Consider the following 20,489-nt stretch of genomic DNA (forward strand, 5'->3'; position numbering starts at 1 on the left):
CAGTGGATATCCATACCAGAGAATGAAGATGGGCAATATCCCTGCATGGCTGGCTGGCTGACTGTGAGCCAACTACCACGGAACAAATAAATAAGCATTTCACATTTAGAGGACAAATAAAGCTGAGGACAGGTGTAATATGGGTATTTTTCTAGGAGTGGCCTTAGCTTAGGTAAGAATTTATTTTGACTTGGAAGTACCTACACTTGGCTTCTGGATTTTTTCTAATTGCTATGCAATATGAAATGTAAAATCTACTAACAGTTGTTGTGTTACTCATATACTGTGTTATGTGCCCTCCCTCAATAATAACTAACCATAAAACTCTCTGGGCTTTGGCCACCTACAGCCTCTCTCCTGAATTCACTTGAGAAAAAGGTGTTTTGCAGCATGCTCAAGAATTTAATACACCTATATCCCATATTTCTATGCCACATTGCATCTTCAAAGTACTCTACAAATATTAGCTGACTAAGCTTGTGACACCCTTTATGAAATGGCAAGATTAAAAGATTAATTTAAAGCACTTCTGATTACAGTTTTTCTTCTTCATTAGACCTTTACATTCTCGAAACAGTTTGCAAACTTCACATTTTAGTGGGAAACAGAGGAATTTTGGGTGGGGACACTGAAGCAGATGTATTAACAGTTAGATCTGAGATAATTCTGACTGCCAGCCATGGATGTATAAATACAACCATACTGTGCCATACTGTCAGTATGATGCACTGACGTATGGAATTTTCAGTAAAATTACTTAAAGCATTTTCATGTTTATCCACCATTCCAGCCCCAGCTGCTTTGAGGGTTGGTGGAAGATGTTAAGCTGGCTTTATTCAACAAAATCAGCACAAGCCATCTAAGTAAATGAAGGGGCACATTGGCCTCTGCAGTGTTAGCCTGGATCTCTTCTTACAGCATCCCCCAGCCTGTGTTTTTTATGTAGTGTTTAAAAGACTGTTGCTCAGAGGTGCAGGGAAGAATATCAGAATATCATTACTCCTGCTCTTCAAGTAACCAGGAGAATGCAGCTGTTAAACTCAGGATATAAAAAACATGTTTAAAAGATGACTCTGTATGTGTTTAAAAAAGAGAGCGAGAGAGGATTCAAGGGAACCAAAAAATAGCAGGTTCCATTACTGTAATTAAATGGCAGCATTTAACCTATCAGGCCGTTGCGTGTATGTGAGAGACGAGCAGGGAGCTGCATTTGAAATGATCACTGTCTTCCTTGGGGGATAGAGTAGTTAAATAATTTGTTTGCGAGGTGTGAGTTTAGTGTCGGGTAAAGCGAGTGCTTGTGTGTGTGTCTGGTAAAGCTGGGACTGCTGAGGATGGTGTTGAGCTGTGCTCTGTCAGTAGGAGCACAAGCTGCTCTTGGCCATTTGTTCAGTTCTCTGCAGAGTCAGGGCCTCACCTGGTCCCACATATTTCATCATGAAAGGAGAGGTTTTTTCATGCCAGGCCACCTGAGACAGACAGCAGTAGCAGTGAAAGAAAACCAGAGAGGAAATAGAGGAAGAAAAGAATCAGAGTCAGTTTCGTGAGCTTTATCTCCTGTGGTGACTGTAAGGGGTAGGTTGATGTGTGTGGTCACTGCACTTGGCACTCAGGAGTCTGGGGGCTGTGGCATCCCTGGGGACCAAGGATGAAGCTGCTGCTCAGGGATCTGCCCCTTAAACAGCACAGCAAACAGTGCCCTGCATCCCCTGCAGTGCTGTACCTGTGCCTGGCACGATCCCTGTGCTTTGGGACTGTAACACCAATGGAGAGAGAGGGATCTGCTCCGGGCAGCCCTGGCCCTTCATCACTGACCTCCACTCTGAGCAGCCCTTTGGGCACTGCAGTGATGGGAGTCCTCTTTTTGCCATCCCAGAGAGGAGACACAGTCTTATGTAGTGCTCAGAAGGGAGGATATTCCCATTTTTATTCACTCCTGTTTTATTTGTACGATGATTCCTTTGTTTAGGGTGTATTTCCTAGCCCAGGAACTCCAAGAGCTGTCCCCATACTTTGGACTGCTCTGCTTCAGCTGCCTCCCCTACTGATCTGACTTGCAGGAACATGGCCATAAGTGGTTTTTAATGTTCACTCCAGTTTCTGTGTGAATTCTGTATAGCCACTCCCACTTTAATTCCTGGGCTGGAATTTTTGTGAGGCTTTAGAAGACAACAGACAGTGTTAAAAATAGAGATATTTCTTTATTTCCTTATTGAATATTCAACCTCAGTGACTGGATTTTGAGGGCAGCACTTGGTTAAAAGGAGACCAGAGAAATGTCATGTATTTTAGCACCCAGCAATGCATGAATTTGAGTCCTTGATGAGAGTTAGAAATCTGAAACTATTTCCATAGATGATCTTAAAAAAAAAAAAAAAAAAGTATAAATACATTATTTGAATAAATTATTTGTTGCAAATGCCTTACCAAACTCAAGTGCATATAAGGCATTTATAAATTCTCAAACCTGTCAGTCTTTGCACATGATGATTGTGTCCGTCTGAAATGTTTTACAAAAGATACTGTGTAATATTATTTCTCTTTCACAGACTTAGAAACTGAGGCAGATGGAGGTTAAATGGCCTACACAAGGTCAGTAGCAAGGCTGGGAATAAAACACAAATGTGTAGAGGCTTTTTATTATACTAATAAGGAAACTCTGGAGGTGTGTTTGGCATGGTAATCGGAACCCCAGAGAACTAGAAGCAGTTACTGTGTTCTGTGCATGTCCCGAGGGAGCAATGATGAAACTCCTTTTCTACCTTACCACTCCAGTTCTCTGTGTGTGGTCACCATAGTTTTTACACCACTTAACCTCATTATTTTTAGTATTGTTAGCATTAGTCGTCCTTTGGGCGTTTAATCCAGGCTCTTTAATTTTCTCCAGAGCCCTGAAGAGGCTCTGTGGAAGCCACAAGGGGAGAAAAAAAGCAATAAACAAACCAAAAGATGAAAAATTATCTTTTGAAACTTCTTCTATTTTGTTGACTTGTCCCCTAATGTGTTTTGTCTTTGTTGTTCTTTCATCATGAAGGACCCTGCTTAAATGTCTAATCTTGGTTTCTTAAAAGTTAATTTACTATTGTTTCTTTCTTCCCCACCCAAGATTAACATCCTGTGTGATGACATAGATGGTTGTTGTCTAAATGGATGTGATGTAACCAACAAAATTGTGTAGGGTGGGTGGAGAAATATTTATATACTTGTGTTAAAAATTACAAAGTAGGTTTGTCTTTTAAACAGAAGACATTTCACCACTGTTACTGGCAACATCAGCCTTTAATTTTACAGGTGGCTACCTTTCTAGTTACATTCAGCAAACAATATTTTAATGGCATGTAAAAAATTTCTCAAAAACAGAATAACGAGGAATGAGGGTGATTTATAGTCTGTTATGAATTCTTGCTGACATGTCTTTTTATAATAGTGTAGTAGCATCTCTGTCTTTCTGAGGGAAGTGCAAACCAGATTTACCTGAAACATTTGTACCATAATAATCAAATATGTAGCATTTAGATGTAATTTTCTTAATTCAACTTATCTTCTTAGTGTGATGTTACCTGACTCACAGGTGTCTAACACTGATTCCAATTTATAGAAATTGGGTTAGAGGAGCCAAGATGCTCTATAAGGCTGTGAGAAAATACCTGTCAGAAAAAGTGTTCATGGCTCCTCACCCCGTGCTGGTTTCTTTACATTTCCACGTTTTTCTATATACACTTCCATGTATTTTTACATTTTCTTAAAACGTGCAGCTGTAAGTACAAGTTCTCCATGCTCCCCATAGCAACTTCCTCCCAGAGGGAGTGTCCAGTGTGCCCCGCCACACTGTGTGTTCATTGTGTGTTCTTCAAACACTCCAACTTCATTTATAGACACTTTATATGATTTTTCCTGTGATAAGTCTGTAAAAATGGGTTTGTTTTGCTCCTTTCTAAAGTTCAAAGTAAAAGAGGAAATAAATAGCGTTGAGGCAAGTTGCTCCTCACATTGCAGTTCATCTTCGTCTGCAGAGGCTGCTCTGGCTGGTTTTGTCTAAGGTAGAAAATAGCCAGGTGCTCTTGTCACTGTGTTTGGGACAATCAATAATTCCAGAGAACTGCAAGGAAAAGGAAATGGTGCATCAGGACAGATTTCCCCATTCTTGTATATAAAACTAAGTCATCCTTCAGATATTCTGAAAAATCGCGTTAAAGAATTTCATATAATGGCTTGAATTGTTCTTTTACATGATTCCTTTCTTTTGAATGGCAAGTTGGGCAGAAAGAGTGGCAGGTTCTAGAATTGCAAGGCAGCCCAGTCCAGTAATCCCAGACCAGCAGTGACTGATGTGGAGTCCCAGGTAAGGGCGTGGCTTCGAGGTCAGGAAATAGTCACTGACACAGTCTGTGTTCACCCCCTACCACAGACAGGCCTGGGAGGGGATTCTTCACTGCTGTAACAAAGAAGTTGGAGTTACAAATGTCTGGTTGACTGCAAATCCCCCCTGGCCAGCTCCTTCTGGATCAGCACTGGAATTCTTGTGACATGCTGGTTCAAGTTGTTGGAAATACAATTTGAAATTGGTGTTCCAAAGGTAGATCAAAACCAAACCTCCTGTATTGCCAATGTTTTACCTTACTCGAATTTAAGACCACCTCTGGCTTTCTCTTTAGAAGCTCCTAAAGATAATATCACAGATCAAAGAGTAGCCAAAGGCTAAAAATTTTGTTACTATTGCTCAAGAAGCTGCTTAACAAAATACATTTTGTTCACACAAAATAAATGGATCTGAAGCACAAATGTTTTCTGTCACTGCTGCTATTAAAATATGTTGTAAGCTTTATAAGCTATGGTAGTGCATGGGTTTCTTAAGGGCCATGTAACAAACTGTCCTGCTTTTGGAAATGAACATGTAGCAGAAATTAATATATTTTCACCCTTACAGAATGTTTCATGTCGTAGTTCCCAATTTAATAGGAAATTGCATGGTCCTGATGTGTACTCTGAGCAAGTTACTTCGTTTCTGTGTGCAGGGTTTTCCTTTGCAGCCTGTCTTTCCTTCACACAGATTGATGGATGCCTTGGGTCTGACTGCCTCCTATGCTCTGCACAGTACCTGGCCCCATACCTGCCCAGTGAATGCCTTTTGGGGCTCTGAGGATTATTGTGATATAAATAATGAGGATCAGGAATCATCACTGTGAGACTTGTTTCTCTGCAGGAATAGCAGCAAGAATTTACAGGTCACAGGTTGGAAACTTACCCGTTTAGTGTACCTAATATTTGTTTTCTCTGAATGCCTGGTCTTATTTCTAGGGAGGTTGTCAGCTGTGGTAACGAGTCATGACAGCACTATGGTTACTGCAGTAGTGTCCCTTCCATTAGCTGGATTTTTTACTCTCTAAGGACTTCTTTTAAACAAATGTCAGAGCCCTGGTTATGTACTATTCCTGACAAACTACCGTAGAACTGCTATCCTGGCATAGGCTTCAAAGCCTTCAAACCCCAAGTAGATATTAATTCGAAATAATTTCAAATATGCAGAGGTTTTTGTTATTATACAGTATTCTCACATCATGAACTGGCTGAACGTTTGTCCTGTGTTGCTGTGTGGCAGTACTGGCTCCCAGGTGAGTCCCACATTTTGTGTCTCCAGCTGCAGCCACACAGCAAACAAGGGGACATCCTCCACCAGTGTCCACTCAAAGGAGGCTTTCCATCAGGTACTCTGCTTATGCTCCTGTGATAATAGAAAGGACAAGCTGGAAGCAAGAGACCTAAAAATAAAAATATCGCCATCACAGATGATGAGAAAATAAAATCACCTTCCATTTTTAGGAGAGATTTTTATTTATGTTATAGAAAACTTGTTTCTTCCATCTTCTTTGCTGACCATGGTGTTCTGGGAATGATTCTGTAATAGACAGGTCTTCAGAAGAAGGTCCCCAAGTTTGAATTTATTCTGTGTTTTTGCATATACTTGTTGTGTAGGAATGTAAATAGGCTTTGTAACAAAACTTCTGGTTCTGTAATTCAGGTTGGTGAGGACTTCTGGACCTGTCTTGCCTGATTTAGAGTCATGTCACTATCTCCTTTTTTTTCTCTATTTTGAACTATTTGTGGAGCAAAAATTATGCCTGTTGAATTATGCTGTCTGCTGCCTGAAGATTTGTTGTAGATTAATTCAAAACGAGGTGTCCAAATCCTGTTGAGGCTGTGATAGCACTCCATCTACTGGGACTTTGGCATTGCAGAATCCTGAGCATGAGTCCTGTTTTCATCCTGCATGTTGTTCCTTGAATTCTCCTCATAGTGCCTTGACCCCTCAAATGTACAGCTTAGTATTGGGAGCTTTTACTAAAGATATCTCTTTCTTTCTTTCTTATATGGAACGGAGATAACATACTGCATATAAGCAAGGAGCTTACTTTACATTAGAAGAGGAAGACCTGACCTCTCTTGCTGCAAGTGAAACTGTATTTCCCCTGCCTTGAAACTACCAGTGAAATGCATTTTGGACTGACTTATAATGCTGTGATTTATGCTGTGGTATGCTTTGTGATATTCCAATGTCCTTTTGCCTTTGTGTTTGATTTTTTTCCCCTCTGATAAATTTTACTGGGTATTTACCCAAAATGCCCATAGGAGAGTGAGGCATTCTCCCTGCTGTTTGCTGCCTCAGAGAAGGAATCCCATGGTTTTCTTCCCCTCCCATTAACCTCACTGCAGTTTCTTTTCTGTCTTTATCCTCCTTGTTTCAAAATAGTATTAACATGGGAGATATTTTTAAATAGAAAACTGGAAGAAGACACGTTCCTTACTTGTATGTATACATGTTACATACAAATGTGAATGAGTGACCAGAAATGCCTTATTCATTTTCCATTTTGAACTTCTCATATATATAAAGCTGAGAAGAAAAGTTGTAGTACTTGTTCTGTTTCTTCCATTCCAAGACATGCTAAGCAAGTCACTTGCCTGTCCTTATTCAGAGTGAAAATACTTTGATCCAGTTTTCTGAAGACAATACTCATTTCATAAGAATATTTAATCAGTAGAAAATAGAGAGGATTTAGTTTGTTTGTTTAGTATTTAACCAAGTGAATAAGGCAGATTAGGGGAAGGGGGGACACTGGACCCATAAACAAGGTGATATATAATATTTTTTTTCGTTCTCCTTTTAAATAAATACCGATCAGCTTTATGTTCAGAGACAATAGGAGCCGTTGGCTTAAATTTGCAGTTTACTGTATTTATGGCTGTAATATCAAGGTGCTGCCGTCGTAATTTCATGCCCCAATGAGAAGAGCAAGGTCGAAGCAAATGCTTCCATCGGCATCTGCTAACACACTAACTCATAAACAAGGCCCGGCTGGATCAGGTGGCACGGAATAATACAGGCTAATGAAATACAGCACAGCTTTCCATTACTGTTAGTTTTTACAGTGTCGTCATTACGTGTAATTTATGTTTAAAAAATTCAATTTTATACAAGGCTCTGGGAAATAGGGGTCTGCAGGTCACCCGACGACTTTTAACGGCTCTGAGAGTCCTTATTGCACTCTACTGTTCCAACAAAATGTTAATAATAAATAATAAAAAAAATCCTCTTTTACTTTTTCTCTGGTTTGCATCTCTTGCTCTGTCTTTTTAATTACAAGTGGCTAAGGAGAGTTTGGGGCTCTAGATGATGTCAGGAGTTATCCCCTTTGCTGGTGCTCCCAGAGGGGGGTTACTATCTGCTTGCTTTTCTTTTGTCTGTCTATCAATCACCCGGGATCCTGTAAATGGAGTAAACACAGCTGAGGAGAGGGAGATACTTAACAACCTCTCTCCCAAACCCTCACCCTCTGACATTGCCCTCCTCTCCTCCATTACACTTCATTTTATTATAGACTCCAAAAAGCTTAGCTAGGAAGAGAAACTGCTGCTGCATTTATTTATTTATTTATTTATTTATACTTGTTATGCCAAAATACTTTTTATTTTAACCTTTTCATTCCTGGCTGACTCACTGTGTAATTCCTAGCATTGTTCTGTTAGTCTGGTTTTCCTTCCTTATTTTAGTGCCGTGCAGCTGAGGTTAGAGCACCCTTATCAGTTCTGATTGCTGCTTAGTCACCCTGATGGGTTAAAGTGTATCATGTTTCTGAAAGATTGCACTTGCATAATTAACAGTCTCGTAGATGAATAGAGCTGTAAGAATTTAAAGCCCTTTCAGCAACTTTTCAAATTACTTTTATTTCTGTGTTTTTCAGCCTGACAGTTGAGACCGGTCCATGTCCCTTTGATGTGTGGGTTCCTTTACTAAAGTTTGAGCTGGAAGTGTAGTAGCAGGATGTTTACATTGAATTGCAGTGTCTCAGTGTAAATCCAGGGAAAAAAGGCAGAGTGATGTTTCTGAAACCTTAGGTTTCATTCTGATGTTGGGTTGGGCTCAGGCTCATGAATGACCATGTGTGAAAGAAAATGGATCAGGAGAATTTGCCTTTTTGACCTTTTTGAAATACATTCAGCTAAGCACAGAGCAGGACGCCGCAGACAGATTTGATAACAGTCACCCAGCACTGCACGTAACTGACTGAACAGGTGGAATCATTAGTCTGGATCAGATCCCAGAAGGATTTTATGATGATTCTTTTAAAATGTGGCCATGTTCTTTCTGAGCAGAGTTGACTCAGTGGCTTCCAGGAACAGAAGTGTAATGTCATTGCAGGGCTCCGACCAGCAGATCTTCCTTTTAGTCATGTGGTACCTGGCACTAACTTCAGGTGGTCACGTAATTTGTTGTAGCTAAACAAGTTGTCCTGTCCTACTTTGTTTTCTGCTTAATAGAAAGTGTGTGGGAAAAACCCAACAGCTGCCGTGCTCTGCCCCACACCCTCTCCTGCCTTTTGTCCCTGCCGGAGGGTGGGTGGGGGGTTGCTTCAGGGTGGTCTCCTGGAGTGGTAAGAAAGCTGGCTTTGGAAACTCACAAAGGAACTGAAGTTTTCCCATCACCTTTCCTTATTATGGCAGAATTCTTAATTTTACCTAAACAGAAATGTCTCCCCCAAACCGATGTAGCGTTCAGGTTGTGAAAATTTTGTGTGAATTACTGGGCTGAGCAATATAAGGAAAAATATAATAAAGAAAAATGTATTTTCAGTGCATAGTACGGGAAAAGGTCTGTCACTAATATGTCAGAGCCTGTGTAAGAAGAGGAAAAAGCAGTGGCTCATCTAGTTAAATTTGTTGGAGGGTTTTACATTGCAATTATTGCTATTTTGTTTTGACAGAAAATAGGTAAAGCGCGCATCTCCTGAGTTTTATTTTCTGTCTGCCAGAGGTTCAGTTCTGACCTGGGAGCACTTCTCATGTCTGTATGTCTAACCTCTTCCTCATGTGTGAAATATGGGTAACAGTTCTGTAAGTACTCCTCTACTTCAGAGTGGTCATAAGAGGAACAGTATTTGGATGTACATGAGGTCCTTAAACACTAAGAGATATTAAACACTAAGAGATATAAAAGGACACAAACAGACAGTCAAGTCTTAAAAGTTCCTGCACAAAAGAGTTCTTTGTACCACACCCGAGGTGCAGGCACCAAGAGATGCGTGTGACGACCCATTTCATTCTCTGACTTGCTCTGTTTCTGTTTGACTACAATTTACAGGGGCTGAGTGATGCCTGCAAATTGAGTGGCAGCAGTGACAATCAAAAAAGAGGGTCAGCAAGAGCCTTTGAGTGCAAAACAATCATGGGTGCTGGATTATTCAAATCAACACCCTGACGCCTGAAAAGGAATTTTTAAAGCTTTGTGAAAATTATGAGTAATTCTTTGCAATGGCTGTGGTGCTGTAGAGGAATGAGATGGATGGCTGGGGGAAGGGAGCAGGTTTGCATTCTGTGGGGCTCTGAAGACAGTTTCCGTGCATCCTTCTCAGCTCAGTCCTTGCTCAGTACCCTCTGCGGTTAGATTATTCCTTGCAGATAGCAATCAACTGGAAGGAAGTGTGTGTCTAATTTGCATGAGATTATTTAAAACAAAAAAAAGGTCTGCATTAGTCAGGGTGATGGTAAACAACGCAAAGAGATGCCTTTTATAATATAGCCGTGGCTCAGCTTTCAAAGCCAAATATAATTCAGTTACAATTGGCAGTTTCCTTTATTGTTCCTTTTAACCTTTTGCATTCTGCATGGACTTGATCTTACTGCAGCCGCAGAACAACGAAAATGTTTGTTTTCCAAAGTGTTGGAAAGTGGATTTAGAGCAATTCCACTGTTCAGCTGAGGTGATTTTCTTGAGGTACCTGTTTGAGAGCTGTACTAGACACAAAGCCCCAGTTTTTGTGACACTGCTTTTGCATCCAAGGGCAGTGGTATTATTTTTGGGTTGCCAATTTCCTGCTGGATTAGAACAATGAATGAACATGGATACTTTTCCATGTAGTGCAGTGATAGGACTGTGATAAAATAAAGCAGGATGAGATACTGGAACAGATGACACTTAGATATGGTTTAGAAATTCACACTTTTGTATGTAATGAATAGATCCAAGTTGAATAATTTGGGCACAGAAAATTCATACTGTGTGCATACATAGGTGGTGAATTTGAAAAAAAAAAAAACAACAAAAAAACAATTCAGAGGGAAATATGATGAGTTGGCTATAATTGCCTGAGGAGAGCTTTAGAATATCATGCCCATTTTTGTTACTGTGTGTGAGAAATGACCAGCAGGAAGACAGGTACATTTCTGAGTGCAGAGATGACATTACTGAATGTCCACCGTGCAGACTTACTCCATATACATAATAATACACTTAAGGAATCAGCTCCAGGACTCCCTTGATCTTGAGGCCGAGATCAGAAGGCCTTAAAAGCATCTTGTCCAGATGAATGAAGAGGTTTTCCAGGCAATCCCAGTCTTCTCCTCTGATAATTAAGAAGGGATGTAGTTGTGATGTTCTGTTTACTGCCTGCCACTAGTACCACGGCCAAGACCACTTCACAAGGCAGCAGAAGAGTCCAGGGAAGTAGTAACAATTCTAATTTGTACTACTCAAACCAGGAATTGCAATGTGAAAAGCTTTCCATGATTCTGTCATTCACATCAGCTTCTTCTTCACAGCACAGCAGGGTTTAAATGGAAACAGTGATACGTGTCCCTAGTTGGCAAGATCAGAATAATCCTAGAGGTGCAATTTATTTGCAAAAGATTTTAGCTTTTTTTTCAAACAGGATGAGAATATGGTATGGTTATGAAACAACAGACATTGTTTTCTGCCTGTTTTTTCAGAATGAAGATCCTCTGTTACTTCTGATGTTTCAAAGTGTTAAACATTATCAGATTTGCACAGAAATAGAACAAAATGCCACATTTGCAGCCAGTAACTAATATTGTCTCCATCTTTATGGAATCCAGTAGTTGCTGGTGATCTCCAGTGTTGGCATCTGTTTATGGGTTCTTCATTGGTTAATTGGTGGCTGGTTAAAAGAGTTTCTTTCTGGTTGGACTTTGCTTTTTAACGTGTATTAGACACTGTAGATGCTGCTTTTGTGAGTAGAGCAATACAATACACGGAGTTGTGTTTATCTGCCTTTTGTTACTCTCACTGCAAGTCTTGTTCCATATTGTTTTGTGTGGTTTTGGCTCCTTGCTGTTTGAGCCACGCATCAAATACAAGTCACAGGGTGATTCTGTCAGATTGCAGGACCAAAGATCAGGAACTTTCCACTTCTGATACTGTTTCTTACAATGACAAAATTTTGTTGTTAGAGAAATCGCTGAACTTCTCTGAAATGCTTGGTGGAGTAGATGAATAGTGTCTCACAGGAACTCACAGTTTCTCACACGCTCACAGGAATAGAGAGAAGATCTGTTAATAGTTATAAAGCTTTCTAAATACCACAAGCACTGCGTTAGTGCTTATGATATTAAATAACAGTTCTGAGACAGACTTGTGTATTCTGGCAATATTGTTTGTGCTGCAGATTATTCTGTCCAGACCCCTCAGTATGTGTTAAAGTTAAAGATCCTGAAAAAATTTCTTGCAACTCAGCTAATATGCCCAGTGGCCTGACCACTTTCTATATTGCATCTCTCTGTAATATTAAAAAGCTAGTGTTTTTAAAGTATTAAGTTAAGGAATTTCATCTGCCAGCAATGCTTTATGGCTCTTGAGTGGGGGTGATGGAGAGAAAATACTCCCCCATTTTTTTCCCAGTGCTCTCCTGTTCATACCATGCTTCCTTCTTGAGAGATGCTGGTCACTGAGAATCCTTTAGCTGCTTTTCTTTTACCCCTTGTTGGCCAAATCCCTTCCATATGTTGTGGCCAATTACAGATGGTCATCCTGGCGTTTCCTGATGGCAGGAGTCACTGCAGCAGCATCCCATGTGTGCAGTGTTACTCCAGCCCTGTGTGAAATGAAAACCAGGCTGCCCTGGGGCAATCTAATCATGCGCCAATGGGCCAGGGCAATGCTCAGCTCAAAGTTGGGCTTGGCCTTGTTTTGATCTGTTTTGTTATAGTTTTATTTCCTCCTTACATTCTGTGTCCCATTCATACTAATCACAGTCAGTCCTGATTTTTTTTTCTTTTTATTTCTGCATTTGTCATAAAATAAAGCAAATTATTCCCGTCTTCGGAAACGATCTAGACTAATTAGTCGTCTAACCCAATAATTAGTTTTTTGTTTCCCTGTCTGTTTTCATGCATTATTGTTAGTTTTTTCCCCTCTTTTTTTTTTACACCATTACAGATTAAAATGAGCCACATTTGCAGTTGATGGTATCTTTTTTTCGGGGGAAGAATGGAGAATTGCAATAGAAAGCTACTTCAAAAGCAGCAATAAACTCAAGGATAAATTAAGGAAATTGAATGAGCCACATTTGGAAGCAGCGTTGAGGCTAATATTCTGTCGCTTAAGGTTAAATTGCAACAGAGAAAGAGAGAGGGAGACATTCCAGTGAATCCAAAATTGGGGAGGCATTACTGCTCAAGTCAGTGCCAAAATTCTTTGCAGCTTGAAAGGGTTCTGCCTGGCTTGAGAATTTAATTATGTGTGCATAAAGTGGGTAAAGGTGCTAAACTGATTTCATTTCCTCTGCTCCCCCAGGCCTGACAGATGAAGAAATCGACCTGGCTTTCCAGCAGTCGGGCACGAGCGCGGACGAGCCCCAGTCCCCAGGTCCTGCCACCCTCCCGGTGCCAGCTCAGCCTCCTCACCCCGTGCTGTACAGTAAGTGACACTTGCAAAAGTACCTGCTCCCACTTGCCTTCTGCTGTGATTCCTGCACAGATTTCACAGGCTCCTGTGTGGCATCCTGGATTTCAGTTCATGTTTCTGGTCCGAATCAGACACCAAACGTTACTTTGGATGCATTTTGTGGTTGTTGATGCCTGTGACAAGATCGTGTTACACCAGGAAAATGAGATAGAAATGATCACTGTCTACAAACAAATGTCATCCATAGCAGCCTGTGACACCTCTTGACCTGAAGGTGGATAGTCAATGCAGATTAGATTCTGACACACTGTAAGGACGTCAGAAAATCACTTTGTCAACACAGGACTCAGTCTTCCCTCCTAAAACTTGGAAAACTTTTATCTTTGATGTTAAATAATCTGAGGTGTGACAGCAGAAATTCTGTGTAGACTATGTTGATGTGATTGTATGATTTTTGTGTACAAAATACACTCTCAGAGAAATTTTAGAATCCCGACATAATCTGTGTAGACTCAAAATTTACATATATATTTGCATTTTAAAACAAACCTCGCAAAAAAGTATCTAAGCTCCAAACAATAAAAACCAAAGTACACACCATTAAAAATCCATCAAAAGAAGCTGTTCAGCTCACATGTGTGTCTGGTAGTTTGAAAATCACTTCACTTACCTGCCAAGTATAAAGAATAGGATTTTGTTGCAGCTCTTAAACAGCTCTATGGCAGATATTGACTGATGTAACACTCCACTTAGAGCTGTGTTTATTAGTTTATGGCACAGGTTTGCTATTGCTGGAGACAATACTAGACTTGCTTTCTGAGTTTTTAGCTGCTCTGGTTTGGCACAGTTTGAGACAAAAAACTTTTGTGATTCTATTGGGCTCAGAGTTGGAATATTTCTGGCTGTTGTACTGTGTATGCTGCTGAACTCTTGTGCTGAATTCTGCCTCCTGGGCTAATTCCTGTCTGCTGTAGTCCACAGAAAATGCCAGGAAAGCAAAATCTGCTCTCTGGCTGCAGAAGCAGGGCCAGATCCACCCCTCAGTGCTGTCCACTGCTCATTCAGATAACTCTTACCACAACCCAGTACTGGAAGTTATCTTCCCTTGTTTCAGTGTTCCACTAGGATGAGTAGAGCAGGGAAGAAGCATGCAGTTCAGCCTGGGAAACACTGTCATCACTGTTAACCCTGGCAGCTTTATCACTCCTTGGCTGTTTTCCTTTTGCTATTTTGGGTTTCCTCAAAGCAGCAGCTCCCCTTTTCTCCTTGCTAGGTAAGGATTTTAACTAAAATTTTAACATCAGAATGTTCCCAGTAAAAGCTTGAAAGAGAATTTTGAAAGAATGATTCTGTAATGCTTGGAAATCAAAGGTGACTAAAAATACCACCAAATAAAAGCCTTCACAGGGGTTCTGATTGTAAACTTGTGCTGTGGCTTTGTGGTCTGGTTGGTGCTTTTTAAATAATTCGAATCCAAAGCTTTTCCCAGTGAGGCAGTCCTTTTCAGCACCCCCCAAAATTGGGGAAGGGGTGACAATGAGCTCATTAGGTATTGTTTCTTCCCAGTTTAGCCATTTTCTGTAGACCTTCTATTTAAACTTAACCTCTAAATGAATGGATAAAAAGAATAGATAGCTGGACATACATGGTATTCGTTTGACCAAAGTAATTGTTTTGATTAGTTCTCATCTGTGCCCTGTTCTGGTTCTTGGCTGATGTAGTCCTGGTGGGTGTTAATGATGGATCCATCGTTGTTGTCTTTCTATCAAGTGCTTTCCATGGTATCAGAACTGCAAAAGGAATGTGTGAACTTTTCTAGGCCTGATGGATGAGACTGTGCAGTGGCTCAGTTCTCTCAAGGTGTGTCGTTTGCTGTAGGTTCTTTAATCAGTTGGGTTCTAATCCTGTAATGAAAACTTCTGAATTGGTCCAAATGTGCTTCAGGACAGTTTTTTCTGTGCTAGTTTACTAGGTCAGTTTCTCTTTCACAGTCTCGTCAGGGGTTGCCATGTGCAGAGTAAGATAGATACTGCTTTTTCTGTCTATCTGTTGTGCTTATCATCTCACAGAGTGTGTGTGACACTGAGCTGGAATGCTGCAAGATTTGAAGTTTGTAAGAATATCTAAATGACTAAAGAGAGAGAGGCTGCTCAGTCTGTGCACTGACTTGGCGATGGGAACAGCTCATGTGGAAGAGTTTATATTGGAAAAGACTTCAAGCTATATTTGCCTTCCCCCAAAGAAGACACTGAGGAAGCAACATCTGGGTCTTCAAGACTGTGAACTGCTCTGTGTTTGATACTTTTGGTTCTTTTAAAGTTTTTTTTTTTAGTAGTTCTGACACCTCTACACAAAACGCAAAGTGAGGAGGTTTTTGTGCTGAAAACAGAGGCTTGTGTTTTAAGAAATCTAATTTCTCCCTCCACCCTCTTCCCACAAGGTGTTGCTGCTTCATGTTTAAAAATTGCATTAGAACTGTGGGTTACAAGTGCAGGAGTTCAGGATGGTTCAGAACTATCTCAAGCATTTCTTCAGCAGGAATGAAACAACAGCCAAGCTGATGATCTTGCCAGTGTAAGATGCCCACTCCTGTGAGTCACAGCAGTAAATCCTGGGTACCCCCTTTGAATTTGCTTCCTTGATCTCCTGCTGTTGCCACCACAGTTTGTTCTATTTCTTAAATTCATTCCGCTGAAATACTTCCTTTTATACAATTGAACTTAATGTTCTAGTGTTTTATTGGAAATACCTGTAATTTGCATACGTACTTCCTATTTTTTGAAGAATTAACAAGAAAAAAGCACACTTGTAAGCCATCAGAGTAGCATAGGTCTTGTATGCTGAACCTGTTCTGGGTTTGGTTGAAGAGAAAGTATAAAAACTTTTCTGGGGAAGAGACAATAATTAAATTTCTAGGATTTTAGGTCAATACCATCTCTACTACTTCTCCTCTTGTTCTGGAGGAGTAATTCCTTCCTCCAGTTTGTACTTTTGCCAAGAGGTGTCAAAACTGCTTAAAAAAAAAAGCTTAAAGAAAGCTTGAATTTGATTAATATAGAGAAACAAGACTTTGCCTGACTGATAATAAAACTGATAAATGACATTTGAATTACTTGTAGCAGTAATTTATTACATAAAATATCTTTTATTTGACATGCGATTAGTTGCTGGAAGCATCACTCAATCTGACTAGTTTAAACATGCTCTAAAATGAACCCCCAGTAAAAAAACAGGGCTGGTGTTATGAAATACACTAATCCAGCAGTGAGGACAAAAATCTGACTTTAAATATTGAAATGATTAATTTGTTGGTGGATTTTTTTTTTTTTTTTTTTTTTTTTTTTTTTTTTTTTTTTAACCTTTCTAACCCATATAATTGCAAGCAAACTCAGGGGAGTTTCTGAGCAAGGTGTGCAAAGCTGCATGCTTATCATCCAGGTATTGTGTGTGTTGTTCCCCATGGTATTTATGGGCTCCATTAATGAGGGTTTTACACCTGCTTAAAAATCAGCTCCAGTGATTTTTTTCTTGCCATTTGGATCTTGTTTTCCCATTCTTGTGTCTTCATTATGTGGAAGTCTGTAGAACACAGACTGTTTCCTCTTACAATTAAAAATGGTAACTAGAATCTAAACTGGGTTTTTTTCCCAACACCTTTCCATGGATTCACTGTTTTCCTCTGGAAAATCACCTCGTCCAGCATCTGTTTCTACAGTTTTAAATGTGGATACTAGTGAAGCTGACATTAAGTTGGATGCACAAGGCCTAATTATTGCTGTTAGGAAAGTTAATTCTTAGGTGAATGGGGATTTTAAAAATAGTGTTTATTCTGGAAATGCAATTTACAGGGACTGAGGGGGAAATTAAATATAGTTAGCAAAACCATAGATTTGTACCTTGAGAAAACATCTGTGTCCCTTCCATTTGACTTTTGGAGGTCTCTTAGTAGAATGGTTTGTTACTTCTGTAGTGCCTGAAGTAACTGGGCTGTCAGTGCTTTTCCACTTTATCTGAATTTTGTTTGTTTTACAAGCAGAGAAATTGAGGATATTCAAACAGTTGGTGTGAGCATGGAGCTTAAAACAGAGAAACTTCGAAGCCTCTCTTCATGCTTTAGAGTAGAGAATTGCAGAGAAAAAGGAAGGTTGAGTGTGTGACATTCTTTGTAACATTGTGAAGTTCCTGTGGTCAGTGCAGAGCCTTTACTGCGTCCCTCACTTGCTCACTTCTTCTCTCCACCCCCCTCACTTTTTTTTTTTTCTTTTTTGTCACAAGACAGATTTCACACATCTCTAAAATGAGTAAAATGGCATTTCAGCTTCTTGTCTTTATAGACTGTCTGAACTTTAGGAAAGATCATTCTGGTCCCTTTTCATTAATAATGAAAACCAGGGGGCAATAAAATGTTCTTAGCTCAAGCATTATAGGAATGGAGGGAGAGATGAGTGAGGTGAAAGGGCAAAGCAGATGGAGTCCTACAGGTGTGTCTCCTTCCTGCTCGGAGGTCAGTGGAGCTGGGAGGGAGTTTGGGACAGCCCACCAAGGACAGCCATGGGCAGGATTCACAGACCCTGGAGATAATTAATTCTGTACAACAGCAGCTCAGCCTGGAACAAATTGTGTTGTCATAGAAGGATATTTTTAGCCAGAAGTTCGGGGGAGAGAAGTGGACAACCAAGAGACTTCAGGTACCAGAAGTGACAGTGGGGGCACAGCACAGAGGGGGAAGTGGGGTGGATGGCTGGGGTTCACAGCAAGATTAGTGAGAGATCATTTTAAATCCTGACATGTACACAGCCAGTTACTGCAGCTTAGCTGACGTGTGTTAACTCATTAAGTTAAAAAGTTATGATAATTTGATCATGTGCCTAAGCTCCAAAACTGCAACTGCAGCAACCCAAAATACTCCTGGTGACACTATTCACCAGTTCTGACAGAGATGCCTTAATTTGTTCAGATTTCTAGCCAGAGGATAATTTCAGGAGCTGTGTCCTAAAATGCAGCAAGAATCTCTGAGGGCCAGTATTTGGGAGTCAGACCCAAATACTCTAGACCCTAAATGCTGGGATTAGGGGTAACTTTTGGAATGAAAGAAATGCCTGTAGAATAATTCAGCAACAACCAAAATGGCAATAGGTGAGCAAAGCAGAAAGGACACCAGAGGCCACCCATTTCAGCCAGTTAAGCCTCCTGAATTGAGACTTTGGAGAGCATAATGCATTTCTGAGACATTGTAGTCACATGTAGATTTGGAGACCACACCAGTCTCCCATCTCGTCAGTTCTGCCCACATCCTGCCATTGAACTTTAGGCTGATCATTCTGCATCCTCCTCATATTAAAGAAAACCGGGGGCAGCACAAGGTTCGTTCAGGGAACTGCGAGGGAGGTGACAGGATAAGGCTGGTGGAAAACTACAGTTATCTTCTGATTCTGCTGAAGGAGCAAGGCATACCATATCTTTGCTTTCCTCTGTGGAGCCTCTGAGCTTCTGTGCACAATTGTCTGTTAAATATCTCAAGCTTTTATCTACTTCTTTACCTCTCTCTGTAGATATTTAATTGCGTATTTTCTCTCTGCTCTTTATGTGTGCTTTGGTCCCTATTTGTAATTTAAGCTTGAAAGACACTGGATCCTTCCTCATTGAAATGGTCCATAATTGCTGACACAGTTTTCATAAACCCATTTATTGCCCTGATAGATTTCTCTTCTTTCTTAAAACACTCCCTTCTTTCCTTTCTCCCACACTCTTCTGAGTCTCTGGCTCTGTCCCCATTTTCAAAAATTGTGATAGTGGAGAACAATAGGTATTGAGGTAAGGAGTTAAGCTTAGCTAGTGCCAGCCCCAGAGACAGTTACCTGGTTCAGAGTGCCTTCTACAAGGAAAGAGTAGGGCAAAGCAGCTTGATGGACCCTCTTTAATTGCTGCTGTGATTTCTCTCCCTGTGACACTACAAGGCCAGAGTCAATGCCAGAGGTCTGGCCAGATGTTTAAATGTCCTCAGCCAAAGGCCTGCACACTGTGTGCTAATCATTACTGTTTTCTTTGATAAAAGGGATGTACAAAATGTTGTCACCTGCAGTTCTGACTGTGATTATTTCTTGATTCTGATCTTTAGGTCCCCCTGGCTCCAGATGGCGAGATTATGGGGCTTTGGCCATCATCATGGCAGGAATTGCCTTTGGATTCCACCAGCTCTACAAGGTAACATGTCCCTTCTACTCTGTGCTCTGAGACAAACATTACACTGCTTGTGTCCAAATGATCACGTTGGTTCCAAGCTGATGAAGCATCTCTGTTCTCACTGGCACTGCCATTGGTGTATTTGAGAAATGTAGGCACTACATGAAAATGGCAAGCAAACAAAACCAGGTTTTAGCTATGGATTCAAACTAGAAATAAGGTAATTTCCATTGTGTATGCTCTTGCTGAAGCATATTCCATTCCTAGGATGAGGCTGCAGGAGGTTCCATGGTAGCTAGAGGAAAGTTGTGACCTATTATATCCTCTGCAAGGATGGAATGAGGCAGATTTTGTGGCTGTGTCCAGACTTAGGAGCTGGTTTTCAGCACCAAGACAAATGTAACCACAAAACTCTTCTGCTATTAACTTCTATTAACAGCCTCTGTAGAGGGAATTTCTTTTCTCAGCCAAATGTGTGGGTAAATGATCACTGGCTCCATGATAAAGGCTGGGATTTGGGAGGTGGGATTTGAGGATGTTTCTGGTAGATTAGAAATAGTGCTTTGCACATCCCTGTTTCCTGAAAAAGTTTCTGTACTCTGTGCAGAAGTACCTGGTCCCTCTCATCATGGGAGGCAAAGAAGACAGGAAACAACTTCAGAGGATTGAGTCAAACATTTCTGAGATGAGTGGCAGTGTGACACAGACAGGTAAAGATTAATGACTCCATCAATTCACCCCTCAAAGCTTTTCTCCATGTATCCTCCATTCTGCCAAGACCCCCACCCTTTTCTTTCCCTCCATCTCCGCTTTATGTGGTGACTTCATTTATCTGCTCTGAGAATCTGTTCACATTTGCAAATGAAGCCGCCGTCATTTCGGTTTAATTTGAAATTGCTTGTTTACTGTCGGCACGGCCTCAATTAATTATGTTTTTACGGAAAGGCTCCCAACCTCAGAATATTAATAAGGGGAATAAAATGACAGCCTTTCGGAGGGCTGTAAAGTTCATTTTTAATTTCTGCTTCTCTGATGTTTTCAGGGGCTTTTTTTTTTTGGTGGTTTCTCCCCACCTTCCATCTGAAAATCCGAGGAAGGGTCAGGAGAGTCT

At 40.6% G+C, this 20,489-nt stretch overlaps 1 protein-coding gene across 1 annotated transcript in view; it reads left to right on the forward strand.

Moving 5' to 3' along the window:
- The window catches only part of PEX14 (peroxisomal biogenesis factor 14), a 68,801-nt gene that overhangs the window by 40,922 nt on the left and 7,390 nt on the right, over window positions 1–20,489 (forward strand). The window contains exons 4-6 of the mRNA XM_083876603.1: window positions 13,085–13,207; window positions 19,314–19,399; window positions 19,986–20,088. Coding sequence (XP_083732729.1) covers window positions 13,085–13,207; window positions 19,314–19,399; window positions 19,986–20,088 — 312 coding nt within the window. The remainder of the gene's footprint in view (window positions 1–13,084; window positions 13,208–19,313; window positions 19,400–19,985; window positions 20,089–20,489) is intronic.

This window comes from Zosterops lateralis (genome assembly GCF_965231275.1).
Source record: "Zosterops lateralis genome assembly, chromosome: 22".
NCBI lineage: Eukaryota > Metazoa > Chordata > Aves > Passeriformes > Zosteropidae > Zosterops > Zosterops lateralis.